At 42.9% G+C, this 22,740-nt stretch overlaps 1 protein-coding gene across 11 annotated transcripts in view; it reads right to left on the bottom strand.

The window, feature by feature from the left end:
- The window catches only part of DST (dystonin), a 512,241-nt gene that overhangs the window by 38,758 nt on the left and 450,743 nt on the right, over positions 1-22,740 (bottom strand). For all 11 annotated transcript variants that reach the window (XM_081519063.1, XM_081519065.1, XM_081519069.1 and 8 more), the window contains 13 exons: positions 18,762-18,881; positions 18,486-18,593; positions 16,412-16,630; positions 11,760-11,963; positions 10,313-10,544; positions 9,242-9,468; positions 7,648-7,770; positions 7,420-7,521; positions 5,337-5,438; positions 2,538-2,711; positions 2,103-2,258; positions 586-783; positions 127-255 (listed from right to left, as the gene is read on the bottom strand). In XM_081519063.1, the coding sequence (XP_081375189.1) occupies positions 127-255; positions 586-783; positions 2,103-2,258; positions 2,538-2,711; positions 5,337-5,438; positions 7,420-7,521; positions 7,648-7,770; positions 9,242-9,468; positions 10,313-10,544; positions 11,760-11,963; positions 16,412-16,630; positions 18,486-18,593; positions 18,762-18,881 (2,094 nt within the window). The remainder of the gene's footprint in view (positions 1-126; positions 256-585; positions 784-2,102; positions 2,259-2,537; positions 2,712-5,336; positions 5,439-7,419; positions 7,522-7,647; positions 7,771-9,241; positions 9,469-10,312; positions 10,545-11,759; positions 11,964-16,411; positions 16,631-18,485; positions 18,594-18,761; positions 18,882-22,740) is intronic.

Genomic DNA, 22,740 nt, shown 5'->3' with positions numbered 1-22,740 from the left:
ACTTACATTTCTGCTACAAAACTGAACAGCCTTTAGACCTTCACGTATGGTTTATTTACCACCAGGGCCTATACAAAGTGGTCAATTTCTTAATCTGAGGCCAGAGCTGGAGGAAACAATAGTTACCAAGTGGGCATTGAGCTGCTCCCTGGCTGTTTCTGGTAAACCTCCCAGAGGCTTGGATGCTAACAGATGTCGCTCGGTGTCAGTCAACCACTGCTGCAGATCCTCAATTTCACCGTGGAACCCTTTAGCCTGAAGTGAGAGAGAGGTTCAAGGACAGGTGACAAATATGGTCACTTTGAAGCCCAAAACAAAGCTTACACAGCCTGCTAAGCCTCGCCGTGCAGTTTGAACAATGGAAGGGGCATCTGGACCACTTGGCCTTCTTCGTCAGGAGATCAGACCACCAGGCTAAGAACTACAGAGCTGTGTTCTCATCAGCTCTGCTTCTTTATCCCACTTATTTCTACTCCTCTCCCCAAGATATAAAAACTAAACAGGGGTCTGAAAACCAATCAAAGAACACCATGCCATTCTGATCTTGAAGATCACGGAAAGTTTCAGGATCTATTCCCTATTCACCTGGCGCAAGGCAGCATCCAGCTGCTGCTTCCTTTGTTCTGTTTTTTCCAAAACATTTTGCCAGCGTTGATTCAAAACTTCCAGCTTGTTCTGAAGGCTGCTTGCTTCTTCTCCTGCACTTGATTCAATTAGGTCATTTCCTGCTTTATTCACGGCTTCCACAGTGGATTGATGGGCTAATACATCATTTTGGAGCACCTGGAAATATTCCAATAACATTTACTGTGTTTGCTAGTTTGTAATAAACTATTATCGCTTCTAATGCAATTGTTTTATTTCCTGGTTATGAAACCTTTTGAAATTAAAACATCATATACATAGAATTTTAATACTGTGAGCTTTTTAAAATGGTGGAATTCTTTCCCCTTAGCTCTGCAGCTTTGATGAGCGTTATCTTCAATCTACCAACATGCCCTGAAATGATTTTACTGAGAACACTGCTAGTGCTTCCCATTAGAATAGTTTTGCAATTGATGACATTATCTAGAGATTATAGTTAAAAGACTCTAAAAATATTCATTTGATTAAAGCTCATTTTAAATGAACTTAATTTTCATCTCTTGCATAAACAATTTCAAACATATATTAATATATATTTGAATACAAAATGAATACATTCCCATGTCTTACAATCAGTACTCTTAAAAAGTAAACAAATGATGATAATAGAATATTCTTTTATTATCTTGGGTTTTAAGGGTGCTAGAATTAACTCTTAAGATGACAGGAACCCCAGGAGGCCCTGCTATTAAAGGGAAAGAGATTTTACCATCTACTGGGGAATCATGAGCCCAGCATTCCATTTAGCTGTTCTCTTACTAGAAAATATGCACATAAAATGCCTATGACAGATCCCAGTGCATAATACCTTCCTATTCTATTATCTAGCGGGAATATAAGGACAGATTAATAACACTTAAATGCATTAACATGGACAAGAGTGGTAAGTGCAGAAAGCAACTGCAAGGCTAAAAGATTTTTAAAAGAATTCTGAAAAGAATTTTAAAGAACATATAACAGCTCAGGAATAGTTTCCTTTCAAGAAGACTGTGCTATGTTTTTGGAAACCAGAAGAAATCTTCCTCTATTGTTAGTAAAAGCCTGTGATAACCCTTCTCTACATAAAAGCAGCAGTGGAGACGGGAAGGGAGTCCGTAGGGAACATACAGTAGGCTGCAAGGAAACCGTGACTTGTCAGGCTGTTCTCAACTACGTGTACAACTATGTCATCCAAGGACAGGTATAATCAGAAATCTAAACCCTCTAGCGTTGGTCACGCAGCCCTCCTAAAGTTTAGCCAGAAATTACCCGTTCTGGCCATTTTGGAGAATAACTACCTTGACTAAGGAGAAAAACATTTTGACTATCATCTTTTAAGGAATGTGCTTACGCTGCAGATGTCAAATAGAAACTTGGGTCAAAACCATAAAATGCCTAAAATGGAAACAGACCAGAAACATCTGGGGAAACCAGAACTGCAGAGGGAAGAAACAGACAATGTGGGAAGAGCCACGTACGTGGTGCTTGGCGAGCTCGATTTCGATGGCCTTGGGGTCTCCTCCAACAGGCTTCTGTTCGCCGAGCAAGCCCTCGGTGTGTGTGAGCCAGGCCAGCAGCTCATCCAGCGCGTGCTGGAACTGCCCCAGCGCTAACAGGGCGCCCTCTAGCTTGTGCTGCAGACAGAGGGGAGGAAGATGGTCAACCCACACATCCACTGGGACAGGCGGCCCACGTTTATAAAACACGAGTGAAAAGCTGATGGCTTCATGCTGCAGAGGTCTACAGGCAGAGCCAATGAACCCAATCACACATCCTCCTGTATTTTAAGTTTGAAAAAAAAGTTTTTTAATGGCATGAGAAGCAGGAAAAGTTGTAAGGAAACATGTGACTGTAGGGGTTTTCAAAGTTTATATCCAGGAACGCCTTGTTTTGACCTTGAAATCGGCACTCACCTGCCTGTTGATGATCCTCTCGTCCAGACTGTCCCATATCAACTTCAGCTCCATCAGCGGGTCCTGCACCATGTGTCTGTCAGTCTCCTCCGTTACCTTCTTCAGCAGAAGCTCTGCCTGATGGTTCAGCCGCTCCATTTCTATCTGCTGTTGATATGCCTCTGACTTAAATTGCTATTTTTTAAAAAAGAGACATATAAGGAAAATTTGTCATACATCACTAACTTTAAACAAAAATTCTATGGCTTAGATCTTTATTCTAATTCATACTTCATAATGGGGTGGGCTGAAGAGGAATAAAAATCTAATACAGGGTTTACTAATTTTAAAAAAGGCACAGATAAAAGGAAATTTTCTCACACCTGAAACTAATACAACATTGTAAATCAAATGTATTCCAATATAAAATAAAAATTAATTTAAAAAATAAATCTTTTTTCATTATTCAACATTTTCTGATGGAATGATGTTTCACAGTTTTGCTATTTCGCTTTTGTCTCCACAATAAAGGGTAAACAAATTTCAATGATGAACTTCCAGTGTCTGATTATACATATTTAATAAATGTTTTGAAGCTACAGGAAAGAATAAAACAAAATCTATACTGACATATGAAACCCAGGAAAAAAATCTCTAACCAACTTAATTTCCTGCTCAAAGCATACATACGTCTTGTATTCACTGAACATGGTATGTTTTCTGTAGCTATGCTTTTTTTTTTTTCTTTTTCTTTTTGGCTGCGCTACGTAGCTTGTGGGATCTTAGTTTACCAACCAGGGAAACTGCCCAGGAAACTTAGTTTCCTGCCCAGGCCCTGGCAGAGAGAGTGCTGAGTCCTAACTACTGGACTGCCAGGGAATTCCCTGCCATGCTGTGTTTATTAATATTTATTTATCCTGTGGCTCAACCAGTACTGACTCAGAATAACATTACTCTCTCTTGGTGCTTAATGACATGTATGTAATCATACTAGCTTTGCCAACTAATACAAGTTAGCCAGTGGTTACTTGTAATAGGAAACCGTCCTTTCATAAAGTATTGATTTTAATCTCTAATAGTAAATAATTAAATAGTAAGTGATTAATGAGCTAAGCAGTCACTTCATTTTTTTCAAGCAAATTAAAATAATAATTAAAACAAAAGCATAGTGAACATTTCCTAGAGTCAAGGTGTTCTCAATAAATTTATAAAGAAAATCACTTTATTCTCAACTAAGCTGTGGACACAGAAGTGAGAGCAGTTAGATAACACCATTTGAGTGGTAAGTGGATTAAGAGGGATGCAATTTCAGATACTTGATTTCAAGGCAACCACCCCACCTAGTCTGCTATATGCAAACCACTGAGATACATGTAAAATTCACAAACCCACCACATCTGTGATCGTATATAAAGGATATCATGTGTTTACTACAGGAACAGACAGAATAAAAAAAAAAATCACAATCTAATAATGATGGTACGAGTGAAGTTCTCAAAAAGAAACAATTTTTTTTCTAACCGAAATATTCTATATCACACTCAGAGAGGAAAACGCTACACTTTTAAAGCCAGATAGTAACTTTACGTGAAAATGTAGTAGCACTGATGGGAAAGGGGTACGACGACGTCTCTGTAGAAGGAGACTTAAACCTGCCCCCTCTTTGATAAAGGAGCTTCAGCAGAGGAATTCGGAGGAAACAGTCCAGCCGTTTTCACAGCTGGAGATCAAGAGCCACAAAGGAAAAAAGATCATAGCGGAAAGCAGATGGGAAACAACAAACAGCTACAGAACAAACATTTTGGGAAACACTGTGATCCCATCCACCCACAGGATCCTTCTTCAGCCTATCAGACTAACGGAATTATTCTGAACAAGGAAGAAAACAGAAGTGTTGCTGTATATGTATGTATGTGTATGTGTGTGTGTGGGTGTGTGTGCACGCTCACGCAGTTGTGTCAAACTCTTTGTGACCCTATGGACTGTAGCCTGCCCACCAGGCCCCACTGTCCATGGAATTCTCTAGGCGAGAATACTGGTGGTCGTTGCTACTTCCTTCTCCAGGGGATCTTCCTGACCCAGGGATCGAACCTGTGTCTCCTGCATTGCAGGTGGATTCTTTCCCGCTGAGCCATTGGGGAAACCTGTGTGTGTATCAGTGACAACAGCACGCTATGGAATAATTCAGTTCTAAAATCTTCACAGTATAGTGTGTGTGAAAGTGTTAGCGGCTCAGTCGTGTCCGACTCTTTCTGACTTCACGGACTGCAGCCCGCCAGGCTCTTCTGTCCATGAGAATTTCCAGGCAAGAATACTGGAGTGGGTAGCCACTCCTTTCTCCAGTAGACCGTCCTGACCCAGGGATCAAACCCAGTTCTCCAGCATTGCAGGCGGATTCTTTACAGTCTGAGCCACCAGAGAAGCCCAACAGTATAGTATACATAGGTAATATGTAAAACACACACACACACACGCATACCTCATCCTGCTCTCAATAGGGGACATCTGTAAGGCTATAAATCAAATTTAAGAGTGCTTGCCACTTGGTACATAACATTTTAGTTTGCTTATCTGCATTTTCCAATTTTTCTATAATAAACCGGTATTGATTTGGTAAGAAATACTACTAGTATTTTGTATCCTTTATTGAATGAGCACTTATATGCAGCTTATTATGTGCAGGCACTATAGTAAACCAGTTACATAAGCAAAATGAAGCACTTCAATTATGTAACATAGAAAAATCTGCACAAAGCATCCCATGAATCAAGAACTTAAGAACGCAATGTGCCTGGTGGATTTCGCAGCCCTTACCCATACCTTTAGCTCCTCAATCTGCTGTTTGACGGTTTCAAGATCCGTTCCAATTGGAGACATGGAAGCCAATTTGCCACCTGCAATATCTACCCAGTCAAATAATGCCTGAAAAACACATGTGGTCACATTATTATTAACAGTATATTTGAAACTACTACACCACCTCAAGTGTGAGAGGAAAGGATAATCATAAATCTATAAAGATAGTAAGCAATGAGCCTGTTTTACAGAAAAAGTAAGTGGCAATATCCTGGAACAGTTATTCCAGATATGAAATACATGAAATCTCCAATTTTGTATCAAAATTTGAAGAAGGAATTCTATCTCGAATAGAATCTTAGAATATTCAGAACTTTCAAGAAAAGTCTATTACCACATAGAATAAAATTCTCTGTCCTCTTTTATGTCTGCCTAAAACGTAGATTGCATAAATATATTGAAAGAAAAAGATTCGAAGTCATCTGTTGATTCAAATAATCAAGAAGTTGACTGCCAGGTACTGGAAACAATTTGTCTCAAGTAAACTCTTATGTATTATTTAGATTACCATTAAAATCCTACACATATAATGATTAAGACCAGTATTCTTAACTGCAAAAAAACTGCAAAATCTCCTATTTTTCTTATTCTTTTTATGCAATATAAACATTCTAAAAAGGCTCTACTTACTTTTTCTTCAGATACTGAATATACAAAATTATTTTGCCACTTAATGAAGTTGCCAGGCCATACAGTCAGGAGGAAAAAACTCTGGAATAAGCCCTGAGAACTTAAGCAACAACTTGAGAAATAAAATGTGTTTTACTTAACAATCAAGCCTTGAAACCTCTGGAGTGAGTGTCTTCAGCTTTGGACACTGAGCTACAGCTCAGTCCATCACTGCTTTCATCCCCAAGGTGATGCTACTGACCTAGGACCAGCAGGACCTCTGAAGGGCCTTGTTTTTCTAGTTGTAGTGATGAGAGTAAGCCTCAGTGTCCAGCTGTGACTGTGACCCCTTGGAGCTACTGATGGCAGCGCCATCTCTAGCCCAGAGAGAGGACACAGTCCCAGGGACCCGCCAAACAGATGTGAAAATCACCCTGTGGCCTTGCAGACAGAGCTGGAGCCTGACTGGTTACTGGCTGCTGATACCCAACCAATAAATGATCACAGTGGTTAAAAAAAAAAAAAAAGCAGGAGAATTACAATAAGGTGTCACTTGTAGTGAATTTTTTAATATATTTACAAGGTTCAAAACACTTCTCAGCTGGCATAAAGCCAGGCTTGTGATATTTATTTTTACAAATTTAGAAATGAAGTGGCCTAGTCAAAGGGAAAAGATGTCCTCATCTGAGCTTCACAGATAATATTCTCTTGGTGTTATGCAAATACTTAGAGAGGCCTTTTCCATATGGTTGGATGAAGGCTTCAACTCCCACCATCCTGTCAGGAAATGGAACAACGTTAAGGAAAGTGGGGAGAGAAATATCCCCGAGTTGACCTCAACTGACAGGAGAATTTTTAATATTAAAGAATAAACTAAAAAACTGGTTAGTGAACTGAATGAAAACCTGTGAGGGATGTGAAAAACAACCATTAAAAGGGATTATAAACACAGAAAAGAAGAAAACACTTTTTACATGACTGATTATGACCTAATAAAATAAAAATCTATCTTAGTTCACCAGGAACACTGGCTTCAAATCACATTTCTTTAGCCTGACTCGAGCTACATACACGTGGTGATATTTTTAGACAGTGTTTACCCCTTTTCATCTCCTCCACTCAACTCCAGGACAGGACTCAGACTCAGCTCCACTTCACTGTCTGCTGTTGAGCCATTTATGAAAAATACTGTGACTTTTCACCTTAAAAAGTTAAAATATTTTTTTTTCAAAGTAAATTTCACTGAATGTGTGTAAAGGGGTGTCTATAAATCTGTATGTATCTCCAGTGTCAGAAATCTCTTTGAGAAGACACAGCAGGAATTGAAGCAGGTGAGTTGACTGTATCACACCTGCAGCCACGGGGCAATACCAACGCGTGAATTTGTGAGCGTTGCTTAATCTGACCCGTCCCCTCCAGCAGATGCTGCAAGCCTTACCTGCAGTCCATCCTGGTACTGAACAGCAGTCTGCATCGCCTCCTCAAGTCTGTCTACCCGATCTTTCCAAGCTTTATTGAGAGAATCCCATGCTGAATTTAGCTACAACGTAAATATTAGAGCTCTTTCAGTGGCATACGGTAAGTTTTCAACTACTATCAAGCATGCTTTAACTAGCAAAATCCTTTTAAAAACCATCTGATAAGACAGGAAGCATGGGGGCTGTACCTCGTCTATACTTTTTTTGACAATAGGCTTGTCGGGCTCCCCACACGCAGCAATGAGTTCCGAACCGAGGTTAATGACCATGTCCAGCTCTTCCTGCAATCCGTCTATCTCCTCCCTTATGACCTAGAATAAGAAATGGCAGCCTTAGTTTTAAGCCAAACCACAGTCAAACTAAAAAGATGCACACAGACATTGATGGTAGTTATCTCTAGGAGATGGGATGAGAATCAATTTTTATTTTCTTCCACCTGTTTTCTAAGTTTCTGCACTACATTTTTTCAACAAGAGAACAGAAAAACCAAGAACAAGTGTCCTTTGAAGGAACAAATGTCAAGTATTTATTATAAGACGATATTTAGGAAGTAATTCCATGTAACAGATACCAGAATAAGTTTTTTAAAAAAATATCAACAGTACTGAAAAGCATGGAAATACATTTTGTCTTTTAAACCAATGAGTTTGGCAATACACACTTTAAACAGACATAAGCATCATATAACTTTAGAGACGTCACACAAACTAATGCATTTGCTTAGTAAGCAGATGTAGAATAATCTAACTCTGGATTTTCAGTTTTACTCTAGGACATGTACAGTACAAAAATAAAACAAAACAAAACCTATGACGGAAATGCCAATTCATGCTGATGTATGGCAAAGCCATCACAATATGGTAAAGTAACTATCCTCCAATTAAATTAAAAAATAAAACAAAACAGGTAATTGTTTTTTTTAAAAAAAAGATACGCAGTATTCTACCTTCGCTTTCATTTTTCTTGGTTAAGTACATGTATTCATTCAAGATGTGTTTATTGACCATGGGTGAACCAAGCCCCAAACCAGGCATCGGAGACACAGGGAGAAGGGGCTCCAAGTCCATCAGGAAAGACAGCGGTACTGCCAACAGCAAGTCACCCTCTGCAGTCTCGTGTGTGATGCGAGTGCTATGGGGATGGACTGACTCAGCTGAGTATACGAGAGGGTGGAGGGTGACAATCCACCTGAGCCTCGGAGTCTGAGTGCGATTCGCCAGAGGCGTGTCAGGAGAGACATCCCCGGGCGGGGAAACAAGATGCGCACAATACGGATTAGAAAGAGCCCAGCTGCTTTGGAGAAGGGGCTGGGGAAAGGAGAGGAGGAAAATGTGGCTTTGGAAACAGGCCTGGGCTAGGCTGGGGTGGAAAGGGCCGATCCCATCCAGGTAACCTGGATACTGGGTAATGGATGCCTCCGAGGGCTCCGAACCATCAGGACAGCAACAGCAGGTCTAGAGGGTACAACGGGCAGCAAGCTTGGAGGCTGGAGGGAGAGAGACTGCAGGTGGGGGCGCCGCTCAGATTCCTCTCTTAGATAGCAAGGACATGATGAGGCCCAGCAGTACGGCAGAAGCAGTGGGGATGGAGAGAAACTTTCTAAATACACATTCTCCAAGGGAAACCTGCAGGTGGACTCTGTCCCCTACAGCACTCCTGTGCATCCACCTCCAGAGTCAAATGTGAGTCTTAACAGCGTAATTCCAAATATTTACACGAAAGGAATCCAGCATTCACGCCGCGATGCCTTATTCTCTTAACTTTAAGGGAGACTCGGCTCACCTCCGCTGCTTCCTGCTGCTGCTTCACCACGGAGGGGTCGATGCCGGGGTCCTCCAGGTCGCGGATGAAGTCCTGCGTGTCTTTCGTGGTGACCACCAGGGACAGGTGATCACACCAGAACTTCTCTGCCAGCTCCATCACATCCAGCAGCTTGGCCTCCCGCTCCTCCACCAGCACATGGATGTTCTCCCAGATGAACACCATCTGGTCGAGCTTATCCTGAACAGCTACAGAGCAGAATGGTATCAAGAAGACACAGCTTTTTATCAACAGAAGCACAACATTCTAGTTCACATAGGAATCCTAATTCTGTCTGCCAAGGATCTAAACCTGGGCCAAATTTGGGTTGAGCCCATCTGGTGGGTATCCCTGGGCCCAGTGGCCTTTCCAGACAAATGTAGTTCATGAGGGTGTCCTGTCCCTTATGAACCAAGTCTTCCTGACACAGGACAATGCGCAGAGGCACCTGAGTTCAGGGAAGACCTGAGTTCACCAAGGCTGGCCTTACTTCCAAAAAAGGTTTAGTCTATTCTTTATGCTCTCCAATTCAAGAATAGAGATGTCCGCTCAATCCCAGGAGCATAACAAAGTAGGACACGCATTTTGAGTTTCCTTCTAGCATCCCCTTACCATGAATTTCCAATGACCTGTGCACAAGCTCTTCCTTTCAACCCCAGGCCAGACTGTTCAGGTGTCTGGTTAGGGTCCTGGTGGCCACTTCTGTGGCTGTGGGATCGGGTGCCCGTTACATTAGTTAATGTGGTCAGAAACGAGGACAAACTAGCCCTAGGTTTGGTCTTATTAGCATGATGCTGTAATCGCCTGATTTAAAGGGCGTGGAGACCACATGGTTTTTGTATCATGATGCACGCTGTATTTACTGGACTGATTTCACAAACACAGGCAGGCAGTAACCAGAGACTGGTGTGCACAGCCCTCCCACCCCAAACAAGCCCCACCTGTGACACTTTTCCTAAACTCCAGTGTGTTGATATGCAACTGGACTGGCAGGGGACATCCAGAATTATTCTAAGAGTAAAATTCAGAGGTTGCTTCACCCAAGGGGCTCACCTTTGGCAGATATGTCTTTGTCCGTGCCCTCGGACCGCGCAATCATCTCCTCGCCCCGCTGTCTAAGGGTCTCATACAGAGGCTGCAGCTTCTCCATGTCCACTGCCACGTTCTTGTTCTCGCTGACCTGCTCCCTGATCTTCTCCACTTCTGCTGAGATGGATGGTGGCTGCCGCAGGCGCTCCACCACGCGCTCCAGGCTCTCCAGGATCTGGTCAATCTTGTCATGGAACTGCGAGTCAAGCACAGGGGCCGCTTACAGGGGAAAGACACCATGGGTGGGATTCAAGCGACAAAACACCCACTTAAGGTCATGCAGGCATGGAACCCTGGCCCCCTGTGAACACATCCACAGAGAGTTCCATCCAGCGGGTGAGGGAAGCTACTCCTAGAATCACAGCTTATATACACCTCTCTGAGTCACACTGCTATGGGCACAGGACTGTGTCTTGGAAATAAATTCATTTAGAAATGGTGTATGTTAATCTACAATCAGACCACCTGATAGCTGCATCTGACTATTGCTTCATATTACTGCAATCAAAATAATAATTTTGAAAATTAGATTCAATAATCTGGGTGTTTGTCAACACTGATAGTTTCAGTCACTTTACTGATTATTTTGGCATCCTCAAAAAGTTACATTATTAATGTGAAATTCATGAGCAGGTTTGATGAGATGAAAGGAATTTCTTAAGTTACACGTGTCCTGAACTAAAAAATGTTAAAAAAAAAAAAAATGATGTGATGGAAGCTTGTATTTAACTCATGGTCAAACCCATAATCAGATCCATGAAAGAATTTTAAATTTCCACTTGCAAAGGTACTGCAGACAATGAAGCAAAGTTATAAACACTTGTTCATTTATATTAATAGATTTCACATGATCCTCAACATTAAATGAATTGTACATTAAGTGAATTGTCAGTCAGGATTACCAGAAACGGACCATTCTCACGCCAGTGTATCTAAAAATAAACAGCAAGCCTTCAAAATGGAAAATTTGCAGGTAACTGCAAATAGATTCTTGAAAAAGATATTTTCAAAAAAATTTTTTCAACTTTTCTTTCTTCTTCTTCAGCATATCATTTATAGTCATCTTATTGCTGTCTTGGGAGTGATTTATTAATAATGATCATCACACTTTCTTTTATCTCTTCCAATGGCAAACATAGAATTCTACTCTAGATGGACACTTATTTAGATGTCTGGACAACTGCATATTTCTTAAGTCACTGAAAATTATGTCTTATTCATATACAAGCAGGCAGAGAAATGTAAGGACTGGATGCAGGCAAATACCACCTCTGAGACTAAAACATCAATACTCAAGAGTTAATGCAATGAAACAATTTTAGCTGGAGTTGAATTAGGAGACCCCGAGACCATCCTCTCGAGCGCTGCTGTGGGCAAGCCCGTCGCACTTGGGGTGCAAAGCCTCCCTCACCTGAGTTGACTGAGAAATGGCTTCATCCAGGGCCACCGCTCGCTTTCTGACGTCTTCTTTAATTTGACTGTAGAGGGTGTCCGCGGCCACGTACTTCTCTTGGATAGAGAAGCCTTCCCTCGGGCTCAGTTCCAATAACTGCGGCCCAGTTTTGTTCATCTTATCTATATGAGGCTTGTGTTCGGCTATCAGCTCTCGCAGTTGCTACAACAAAGCAAACAGCAATTCAGTATCTCAGAGGTGCACGTCCACCATACAGCTGTCAACGTCCTCGGTGCGTCCAGCTGGCACGGAGAGCCAAACGCACACCCTCCCATCACAAGGCTCCGAACGAGCGGCCCTCTGCCAGGAGGAGGTGCCCCTGACACGAAGATTAAACAGCAGTCTGGCCATGTCAAGTCCCTCTCAGGGCACATGTGGAACTTCTGGGTGAGTGAGGCACCTACTCCCGATTCATTACGACTCTTCTACCAAGAGCAGGATGTTCTAACAAGAGTATCAGCCGAGGGTCATAGGACATGAAAGGAGTATGAACTCATCGTGTCCCAACCTACAGAGACCGAGCTGTAATTCTCAGCATTTCTTTCTGCACATTTGTGATATATATGAAAATGACTTAGACGTGAGGCTGGAAGGGAGAGCGAGGGAGAAGAAGAAGGGAAAAGCAGCTCAATGGGAGGTGGACATGATGCTGAGAGAAAATATGACCGATAAGTGAGGCACTGTCATTATATTATATGGAATAGAATGGATATACGGCATATATATATTATATGCAATATAATGCACAAGGCATTGTCATTATATGTAAACCAACAAAAAAGTGTCCATATACATTACATATCTGTGAGTCTATTCTATGTACATATGTGATATGTATGATATTCACATATATAAACAAATCTATTGGCATTTATTTTTAAATGTGCATGGCTGCAAGGGTAATCAACCCATCTATCAAACACACAGCTGTATACTGAGTATTAAGTATAAGGTGTTCTTAAGAGAAAACATGTGACATACGAGTATTTGGCATAGTATCATCTACTCAAGAAATATGATGATAGCGCTACTCATGAGGGGAGTGGAATCCAGGCGGAGCCCCGTTCCTTCCGGGAGATGGACCCACTGGGGGTCAGAGTCTCTCCAGAGTCCAGGGCCTCTGTGACCGCCCACAGGCTTCTCCAGGGCCGGCCTCCGTGTGGCACTGAGGTGCCCTGTTTCACCCCGCTATTCATGAGGTTCCCTAACCAGCAGCTTCTCGTCCTCACCAGAAGCTGTGTCTCCACACTGCTATCCAGCCCCTGGTAAAAGCTCCTCTGAGAGAAATTACACTCAGGAAAGACAGTGCAGAGGAAAACGATCTTCCTCTGCAAATATTTTAATTTCCATCATTCGCTGAGCAAAATCACCAGGACAGCCACACATGCGGACTTTTTTTTAAAGTGGCCACTAAGGAGTGCCTTTGAGTCAGTGCTAATGAGGTGGATGAACCCAGAGTCTATGATACAGAGTGAAGTAAGTCAGAAAGAGCAAGACAAGTACCGCATATTAACACACATATATGGAATCTAGAAAGATGGTCCTGATGAACCGATCTGGAAGAAGCAGACCTAGAGAACAGACCTGTGGACACAGGGGGTTTGGGGGAAGGAGAAGCGGGATGAATGGAGAGAGCGGCGTGGAAAGGTACGCACTTTCATATGTAAACAGACAGCCACGGGAATGTGCTGCATGACTCAGGGAACTCAGCTTGGGGCTTGTGACAGCCTCCAGGAACAGGATGGAGAGGAAGGTGGACGGGAGGTTTCAGAGGGAGGGGACGTGTATACCTCTGGCTGATTCATGCTGACGTATGGCAGAAACCAACACAATATTGTAAAGCAACTCTCCTTCAGTTAAGAATAAATAATTTTTTTAAAAGTGGCTACTAAAATCAGTCACGCAAATTCTTTACAAAGTGGTTGAGAAAATGGTTCAGTACATCACGAATAACCCCCAGTGCAACATCTCTTTTTTTGAAGTTTTTCTGAAGGTGGTCTCAAAATTCTTTTGGAAAAGAGCAAAGTAAGAAGAAATTCAACTTTAAAAATAAAAAAAAAGAAGGAAGGTCTGATCAGTCTAACACGCTATGCACAGCCCCTGGGCAGTCCAGGCAGTGATTTCCTCATTTTGTTCTACATTATTTGATCACTTGTTCCTGCTTTACAGAATGCAGGTGGTGATGGTACGATCGGCTACTATACAATGTCATGGAGAAGAAACAGGTCACCCAAGTTCTGGCTTCAACATTCCGTGGGCGTGTCTGAAAAGAAGCTCCTACTCTGAGTATCGGGGGGACTCTCAGTAAAGTGAGGAATCTCTGCTGAGAGCCCTTGAGCGGCCTGGCATCTAAGTGGCTCCCACCTGTGCAGGCGCTCAGTCATGTCTGACTCTTTGCAACCAAGCCCACGGACTACACAGTCCCTGGAATTCTCCAGGCCAAATACTGGAGTGGGTAGCCTTTCCCTTCTCCAGGGGATCTTCCCAACCTAGGGATTGAACCCACATCTCCCGCACTGCAGGCAGATTCTCTACCAGTTGAGCCAGAAGGGAAGCCCAAGTATACTGGAATGGGTAGCCTATCCCTTCTCCAATGGATCTTTTCAACCCAGGAATCGAACCGGGGTCTCCTGAATTGCAGGTGGATTCTTCACCAACTGAGCTATCAGGGAAGCCCCACCTGTGTAGCATCACCACGAAACACCTTTGCTGGGAATTAATCTCCAGGAAACCTACCTGGTACGTGTGTGCATGGAGAAAGGGCTTGACGGAGAGGTTTTTTGCTTTATACATAACAAAATGATTCTTGGCAACCATCCTCAGAGCCCACTCATGCTGGAGTTACTTAATGTGACTTCAAGGTAACTACCACTTATTTATAACATGGCTCTCTGGGCCAGTTTTCATTCCTGGCTAGAATGAACGAAAAGATGCTTCCTAGGACAGTGAAGTGGACACTATGAAGTTGCAGACGAATGCTGCAAATATTCTGCACAATTTAGTTTGAACAATTTGAAGATCTGGATACCAAGTTTTGAAATCCTTTTTCTCCATACAAATCTTATATTTGTTTTGAGAACTGAAAGATTATGCCAAAAAGGAAAATTAACTCAATTTTAAAATTTTCCGTTCGGTAACGATTCTTTTCGACCTATTTGATGTTATGCTAAAAAACAGCTACTCAAATCTCATCTCAGAGTAGAAGAGATCCAAGAAATTTTTTTTTTTGAAATATTTTATCTTAAAAATCACTCAGTGGCTAGGTATGAGGATTTCTGCCAAAAATAACCTTTCTACTAAAATTAATTATACACAGTTTGTAAGTCTTTCTCCCACTGAATAATTTAGATAGAATGCCATAAAGTTTCCATTTTGCATTAAAGTGTCCTCTAAAGCTCTTCTAAACAAATACTTAGAGATCCTTTCCAAAGCCAATACATTTAAAGAGTAAACAATAAGAGTAATAAGCACGTTACTTCAAACGATGACGTAATATACAGAGTTAAACTTTGTACGCGTGCACACGCTCAATGACTTGGAATGGTAGTAGTAGTTTCGGAGTACATCCTATACAGATCTGGGAGAGCAACTAAGGTTCACAAGATCATAAATAACAAGAATCCTAGACTTTCTTCCAACAGTCTTGAATCTCGTCACTCAAACCCTTGCAAAATTTTAAACTAATCAACATTTCTGTGACTGCAGAAACGAGGGCTTCATGATGCTTTTTTATATGTCTAAAATAGGATTTATTTGTAGATAGAAAATACTCTCTCATTTGCTCATGCAAACTTATAGGAGCAGAGAACTTCAAAAGATTTCTATGTACAAAAGGTTAAAAAAAAAAGGGGGGGACAACTGGTCTTTAAACTTCAGCAGTTTTTCCCTTTTCCTAGAATTTCAGGACAATGTTGACACATTTGTTACAGCGTATGTTTTCTCCAAGCTCAACAGCCTTGTCTGTGTGAGGCTGCTTCCACATATTTCTTCTGCTTACGTTCAGATGGCTCCAACCACTATGAAGTATAAAATTTAGTCAAATTAGGCTACGCTGAAAGCAATTCAACCTGATCCACTGAAAGTACTTTGAAAGCTTATTTCCCTAACATTTTAAGAGAGGGTTTCATCTTGTCCTCCGTGTACTGCATGCAGTGGTATGGTGCAGAGCGTGCGTGCTCAGTCGTGTCTGACTCTTTGTGACCTCACTGATAGACTGCAGTCCGCCAGGCTCCTCAGTCCATGGAATTTTCCAGGCAAGGATACTGGAGTGGGTTGCCATTTCTTACTTCCGGGGTCTTCCTGACCTAAGGGTCGAACCTGCGTCTCCTGTGTCTCCTGCACTGACAGACAGATTCTTTGTCACTGAGCCACCACTCCTACGCTAAAAGCTGTGATGATGTCATGATGATGGACACAGCGTGTCTGCCCGTATGAGTCTTTCCTGGACAGACCTGGACATCCAGGTGGAACTCAGAGGTGAGCAGACTGTGCAACCAGACCCAGCACTGCGGATACTTCCCCATCTCAGAGGCGTCTGAACCAGAAGCCCCCTGACAGCTGTGGTTCTCATTCCCCGGGGTCCCCAGCGCCCTCTCCGGCCCTGAGCTCACCCGGTGCTCCTCCTGCTGCTGCCTCAGGGTCTCGTACTCCAGGGCGGGGGCAGGCAGCTGAGCGATGACCCTCTGCGTGTCCGTCAGCCACGGCCAGAGCTCCTCGTACGTCTCCCAGAATTGGCTGACCAGGGACTGCGCCCGCTCCAGCTGCAGATACCTCTCTGAGTTTACCTGGCAGATGGCGTCATAGTTCTTCAGCACCATGTCCAGTTTTTTCTAGAAAATCAGATGATAAAATGTGTTTATCCATTCAGGCAGACCAAGGAACACACACATACACTCCAGAGTGCTTGTTCCGCACTATTTACCTGGAACAGAGTAAGCACGCAATGAATAAATGCAGGGTAAATGACTGATCGACAGTGGCTAGTTAGTTTCTATGTAGAGAAGCTCATCTTAAAGAAAGGCCCTCCTATGTTGCTGCATAAGGCAGGAAGTCCCTCCTTTTCAAGGCTGAAAATGCTGTATGCAAATGCTGTGTTTTTACTATAATAAAAAAAAATTCATGTATAAAATAGCAAAAATGTGTTAAACATCTTAAAAGTACACCAACTGGAGATTAGGGTAATAAACGAGTATATGTTCCTATACTCATGAATTTCTATGCAGTCATCAAAAATCAGGGGCCTTGATAACATGGAGGACTTCTCAAAAAATATTAGGTAACAAACTGCCCCCCAAATAAATAAAAAGCCTCAAGTTTTTATGACTAAGATACTGAGCTTCCCAAACACAATTAAGCAAAATTCTCCAGTTATTCTCCCAGGTCTTCCACGTGACAGAAAGGTCTGGCGACACGGACGCTGAGTCCATGTTCAGTCACTCAGTCACGTCTGACTCTTGTGACCCCACGGGCTGTAGCCTGCCCGGCTTTGCTGTCCACGGGATGTTCCAGGCAAGAATACTCGAGTGGGTTGCCGTTTCCTCCTCCAGGGGATCTATCTGACCCAAGGATCAAACCCAAGTATCCTGCATTGGCAGGTGGATTCTTTAACAATGAGCTACCTGGGAAGTCCAACACGGACACTACTCTCTGTTAAAATACAAGGACTGTCTTTCACAAATGAAATTCTAAAAGAATTCCTAGTCAGGAAAATTAATTACATAGATTGAGAAGCAAAGTAGAACATTATGCTGTACACTGATTTGAGGGGGTGGTCAGTGATCTTGATTATGGTATAAATTCACTATAATTCAATAGCAAAAGACAAAGCATAACAATAACCTAATAAACCACAGAATAACACAGAGATTCTTTCATGATCATCTATATTTTTCACATCAGATTCTTTGCAAAAATAATAAAGATTATATTAAAAGCAAGTGCCACTGTGGAGTATTTAAATAAAAGAGAAAAAATATCAGCACACAGTGTGTATTCTATTACTTGCCTATGGTATACCTTAAAAGCAATGCACTATCAATGGGATCTTAGGCATAGACATTTGTATAACATATATGTTTTTCTGCCATGGGCTGTTTTCCTACCAGACGCATTAATTTCTTTATGCTGCTCAGAATATGAATTGAACTAAACATTTTTATTTGAGGCTGCTTTCCCACCAATGTAAAGATCATTAAAACTACATAAACTGAATGCTTCCTTAATGACTCCACTCCTTTTTTTCTATATGGATTACTGTAACTTTATACAGAATGGGTTTAAGCTAGAGAGAACCGCGTTATTTCAGGTTTTGTCTCGACTCCAGAGGACCCAATGTTCCTGAAGCCTATAAACAACAGCTGACGTATAGAATAACAATTTACTCTGATAATCACAATGATAATATAGCAAACATTAATTGGATGCTTAATGGGTCCCAGTTACTCAAGGATTCAAACCTTAATAGCTTTTCTGTCTATTAAAAAAGATTATCCCCAGGGTGATTCCCTTAAGGAGTATTCTTTTCACTGTTATTCTGTAAGCTTGAAAAATGCTTTATTTAAAACTAACAATTTTGCTGTTTAAACAGCAGCTGTGGATAAAGGAAAAGAGCTTTTCACCGAGTGAAAGCCCTACACAGGCTGTCTGCTCACGGGTCTCACAGCAGTCACGTGGACGAGACCGTACCTTCATAGGCTGCTTTTCCTCTTCGCTGCATGTGCTCATGATTTTATGTCCAGATTTAACAAGCTCATCAATAATGTCCTTGTGTCGCAAGATCTCCATGGTGAACGTCTGTATTTACCAAAATAAAGATTTTTTTTTTTAAGAGAGCATATGATTAAAACAAAAACAATTAGGCAAAGCAGTTAAAACGACTAAGTTACACTCAATCATGCAAGTGCATTTCCTTGGAGCACGCTGACAAACCATGTAGATGTGACTGGAAATGTGTGTCTTCACCTTTTGAACCTGCAGCTGAGCGGAGGTCTGCTCTTGCTCAAGCCTGATGTCACCCAGAGACGTCAATTTCTTCTCCGTTTCATTAATCCAGGCTAACTCAGCATCGGCCGCTTGGTCAAACTAAACAAAAGATAAATAATCAGGTCAGCGAGTTCCTGTAACTGGTGCCAGAGAAATATCTATCTACATGTCTTTCAAATATCCTTATCACATAAATGGAAAATCTGGGCCTGTCTCTTCATGGCAACCTGAAATAATCCATGAGAGTGACTGATGTTATAAAGAGAAAGGAGAACTTTCCACAGAGAAATTAAACACAGTCTCTTAAAATGCGCTGAATCCATAACATGGTAATGATTTGAGGACAGCTCACACTGCTGCCTTCTCCCTGGTGGTGATATAAGGATTTTCTTTACAATACTATACAAATTAAGCACCTATAAAAGCGGCTAGACACCATCTTTACATCACTTCATCCTTCATTTTATCACTTTAATGTGATATGCAGGTAGCATTCTGCTATCAAAGTCTGCAATTCGTAGTAAAAAGAATGATGTAGTCTCATTTATTTACTGCTTGTGGAAAATATCTTTCTATGTATGCAGAGTATACCCCAAATGTCTCTTTTGCCTCTCATTTAATAATAGCAGAATACATTTTCAAAAGCCTTCTTAAATATTTTAAGAGATTTTTCTTTTCCTGATCACAAGAATAATTTGTGGTTGAAATCTGCAGAAAAATACACAGAAGAAAATGAAAAGCTGAAGTCAATACTATCGTTATTTTAGTGAATTTTCTTTCAGAAGTTAAAACTGAGAAAGTGCTGGGATAATACCGTATAAACAGTCTCATTCTTCTTCATTTATGGTGAACCTTTCCCATGTCAAAAGTGTAATTTTTAAAATACCATCATCGTATCCCAGCATCCTTGGATATTTTCACTTAGGTTCTCTGCATTTGTCTGACATTATACAAACAACACTGTAATGGATATCCTTGTAAATAAATTTCTGTTGGCATCTCTAAGTAGTCCCTTAGAGTTGATTCCTAGAAGGTGATTTCTAAATCAAAGAGTGTGAACACTTTCTTATACCTTGTACCAGATACACTCCACGCCTTCCAGTTATCATAAATACAGCAGGCGAGCGATACCACAGTCAACACAGTGCGGACTATGAAAGGTAATTAACAACACCTCAGCAGAAAGAGCGAACGGGGATGGGTATTGTCATTTTCAACTCCAGTACTGCCAGAACCTCTAATTTCTCAAGTGTCAGTAGCTCAGTCACGTCTGACTCTTTGTAACCCCATGGATTGCAGCCAGGCTCCCCTGTCCACAGAATTCTTCAGGCCAGAATACTGGTGTGGGTTGCCATTTCCTTCTCCAGGGGATCTTCCCAGGGATCGAACCCGGGTCTCCAGCATTGCAGGTAGATTCTTTACCATCTGAGCCACCAGGGAAGCCCCTAATTTTTCAAGAGCACCTAGAAATCCCGTTTGGGGCCGGGGGATAATAAGTGGAGGGGGGTAAGGGTGGAGGCAAGAAACTAAGCTGGAAGATAACTCATGCTCTTAAGACACAAGGCAGCACCAGAGATTCACAGGAGGATGAGGGAGACGTACTTTTCACCCAAGGACTGACGCATCTCAGAGCCTGGGCATCACACACAACTCATACAAGGAGGATCCGGGAGACTGATGCATCTCAGAGCCCAGGCATCACACACAGCACATACGAGGGGGATCCAGGAGACTGACGCATCTCAGAGCCCGGGCATCACACACAGCACATACGAGGGAGATCCGGGAGACTGATGCATCTCAGAGCCCGGGCATCACACACAACTCATACAAGGAGGATCTGGGAGACTGATGCATCTCAGAGCCCGGGCATCACACACAGCACATATGGGGAGGATCCGGGAGACTGATGCATCTCAGAGCCCGGGCATCACACACAGCACATAAGAGGAGGATCTGGGAGGCTGACGCATCTGAGCCCGGGCATCACACACAGCACATACGAGGAGGATCAGGGAGGCTGATGCGTCTCAGAGCCCGGGCATCACACACAGCACATTCGAGGGGGATCCGGGAGAGTGAGGAAAGCAGAACTGCTATGAGTCTTGGGCCCGAGGAACACCACGGAGGCGAGTCCCCTGGGTTTTCTTTTGCTCCCATACCCTGGACGGGATGCTGAAGAAACTGCCCCCCAGAAGCACCCAGAGGCAAGACAGGGCCCCCCAGGAAAAGGTGCAGGAAAGGGGAACCTTGCAAGACAGAAAGTGTCTAGACAATAAGCGTCCTACTCCAACCAAACACCAGAGAAAAAAGCCCTGGGCTCCCTACCCTCCTGCCAACAAGGGCTGAATGGGGAGCCCAGAGGTCCACCCTCCTGGGCTTGGCCCAACACCCCTGCAAGGGTGATGTCAGCCCAGCAGGGAGCAGGTCCTCTCACTTTCCGGGTAAGCACAGAGCTCTGCCTGCGGTCAGTGGGGAGTCTGGGCCTGCAGCCCCGCAGGCTTGAGCGGGCTGTCCTCCTCTCCTCGGGGGGCGTCAGGGAGACCTGTCACAGTCAGAGTCTGCACAGCACTCAGCGGTCTGGGGAGCTCCCAACCCCCCCGAGCGATGAGGGGTGCCCCCAGCTTGGGGGTCACGCAAGTCCCCCGAGGTCCACGGACTTCTCCTTCCTCCGGGTGGCACCCCCACTGTCTCAGCCAGAGTGGTGCTGGGATCACTCGCCGAAGGAGAAGGCTGATCTGAGGCCCAAGACTCAGGGCACCCAGAACGGCGAGGAACCAAGATGGAACCGAGGAAGGTCACGAGAAGAGGCTAGTCCCTGGATGACCTCAGAATTATCTGACAGGCCTTAGAGCAGCCGTGATAAAGACACACTGTGGGTGATCTCACGTGTAGTGGAAATGAGGGAAAAATCAGAGGCCTCGGCAACAGAAGGCAAAATCCGTACAGACACAGAATACGCCGCAAAGAAGCCAACGGAGATTTTAGAACAAATATGACAACCACAATGACAGCTCAGAGGACGAGGCCAAGGAACAGGACAGAGGAAAGGCGCTGAAATGGAAGACAGCGACAGAAACTGCCCAACCCGAGTGACAGAGAATAGACTGAAAAAACCAACCGAGCCCAGGGCCTGAGGACGGAGCTATAATAAAAGGTCTCAAATTCAAGTCACTGCGGAGAGGAGACAGGGACTGTGGTGAAAGGTACTCAAACATTCTTAAAGCAGTAAAATTATAGAAATGGAGGCCAGACTTTGGCTAGGAGTGAGGAGGAGGCAGAGACAGGAGGGGCAAATGCAGCTATAATGGGGCACCATGAGGGTCTCTGTGATGGACATGTCCTGCGTCCTGATGGAAACATTCCGTGTCAACTTCCTGCTTGTGACATTGGACCATAATTTTGCAAGATGGTCTCGCACTGGGGAACCTGAAGAAGCATTACAAGGGGGACTCTCCATTACATCTTACATGTGCACGTGAATCTGCAATGACCTTAAAACGAGCTAATTAAAAACCAAAGAACCTCTGTGTGGGTAACATCTCATCAGCAAGTCCTGTGTGTGTTTTCTCCTTTCGATCTATGCTGCCAAGTTGTCCTGGAGGTACTGATTCCTGTTCCCACAAGCAGAGTCTGGCCTTCCCCTCATCAACATGGGGCATATAATTACCTGCCAGTATAACCTGGTGCAAATAAGATAGTTCCGAATGAGTAACTGTGATGGCTCCAATCTCACAAGTAAAAAGTCACCAATTATATAGGTGAAAAAGCCTTAGTAATATTATTACTTACTTATTATTTATCAAGATTTTTTTTTTCTACCTATCGTGTACCTGCTCATTTTCACCTTTGCCAGGTCATGAATAAGTAAATAAATACTGAAGCTATTTGAAGGTTAATTTTTCTTAGTCAACAAGTTTAGATAGAAAAAAATTTAGATAATCATTTAAATATGAGA

Source organism: Giraffa tippelskirchi, chromosome 8, assembly GCF_054371585.1.
Source record: "Giraffa tippelskirchi isolate mGirTip1 chromosome 8, T2T-mGirTip1v1.2.pri, whole genome shotgun sequence".
Classification (NCBI taxonomy): Eukaryota; Metazoa; Chordata; class Mammalia; order Artiodactyla; family Giraffidae; genus Giraffa; species Giraffa tippelskirchi.
Note: the sequence above shows the minus strand (reverse complement) of the source record. Positions and strands in the feature narration are given on the sequence as shown.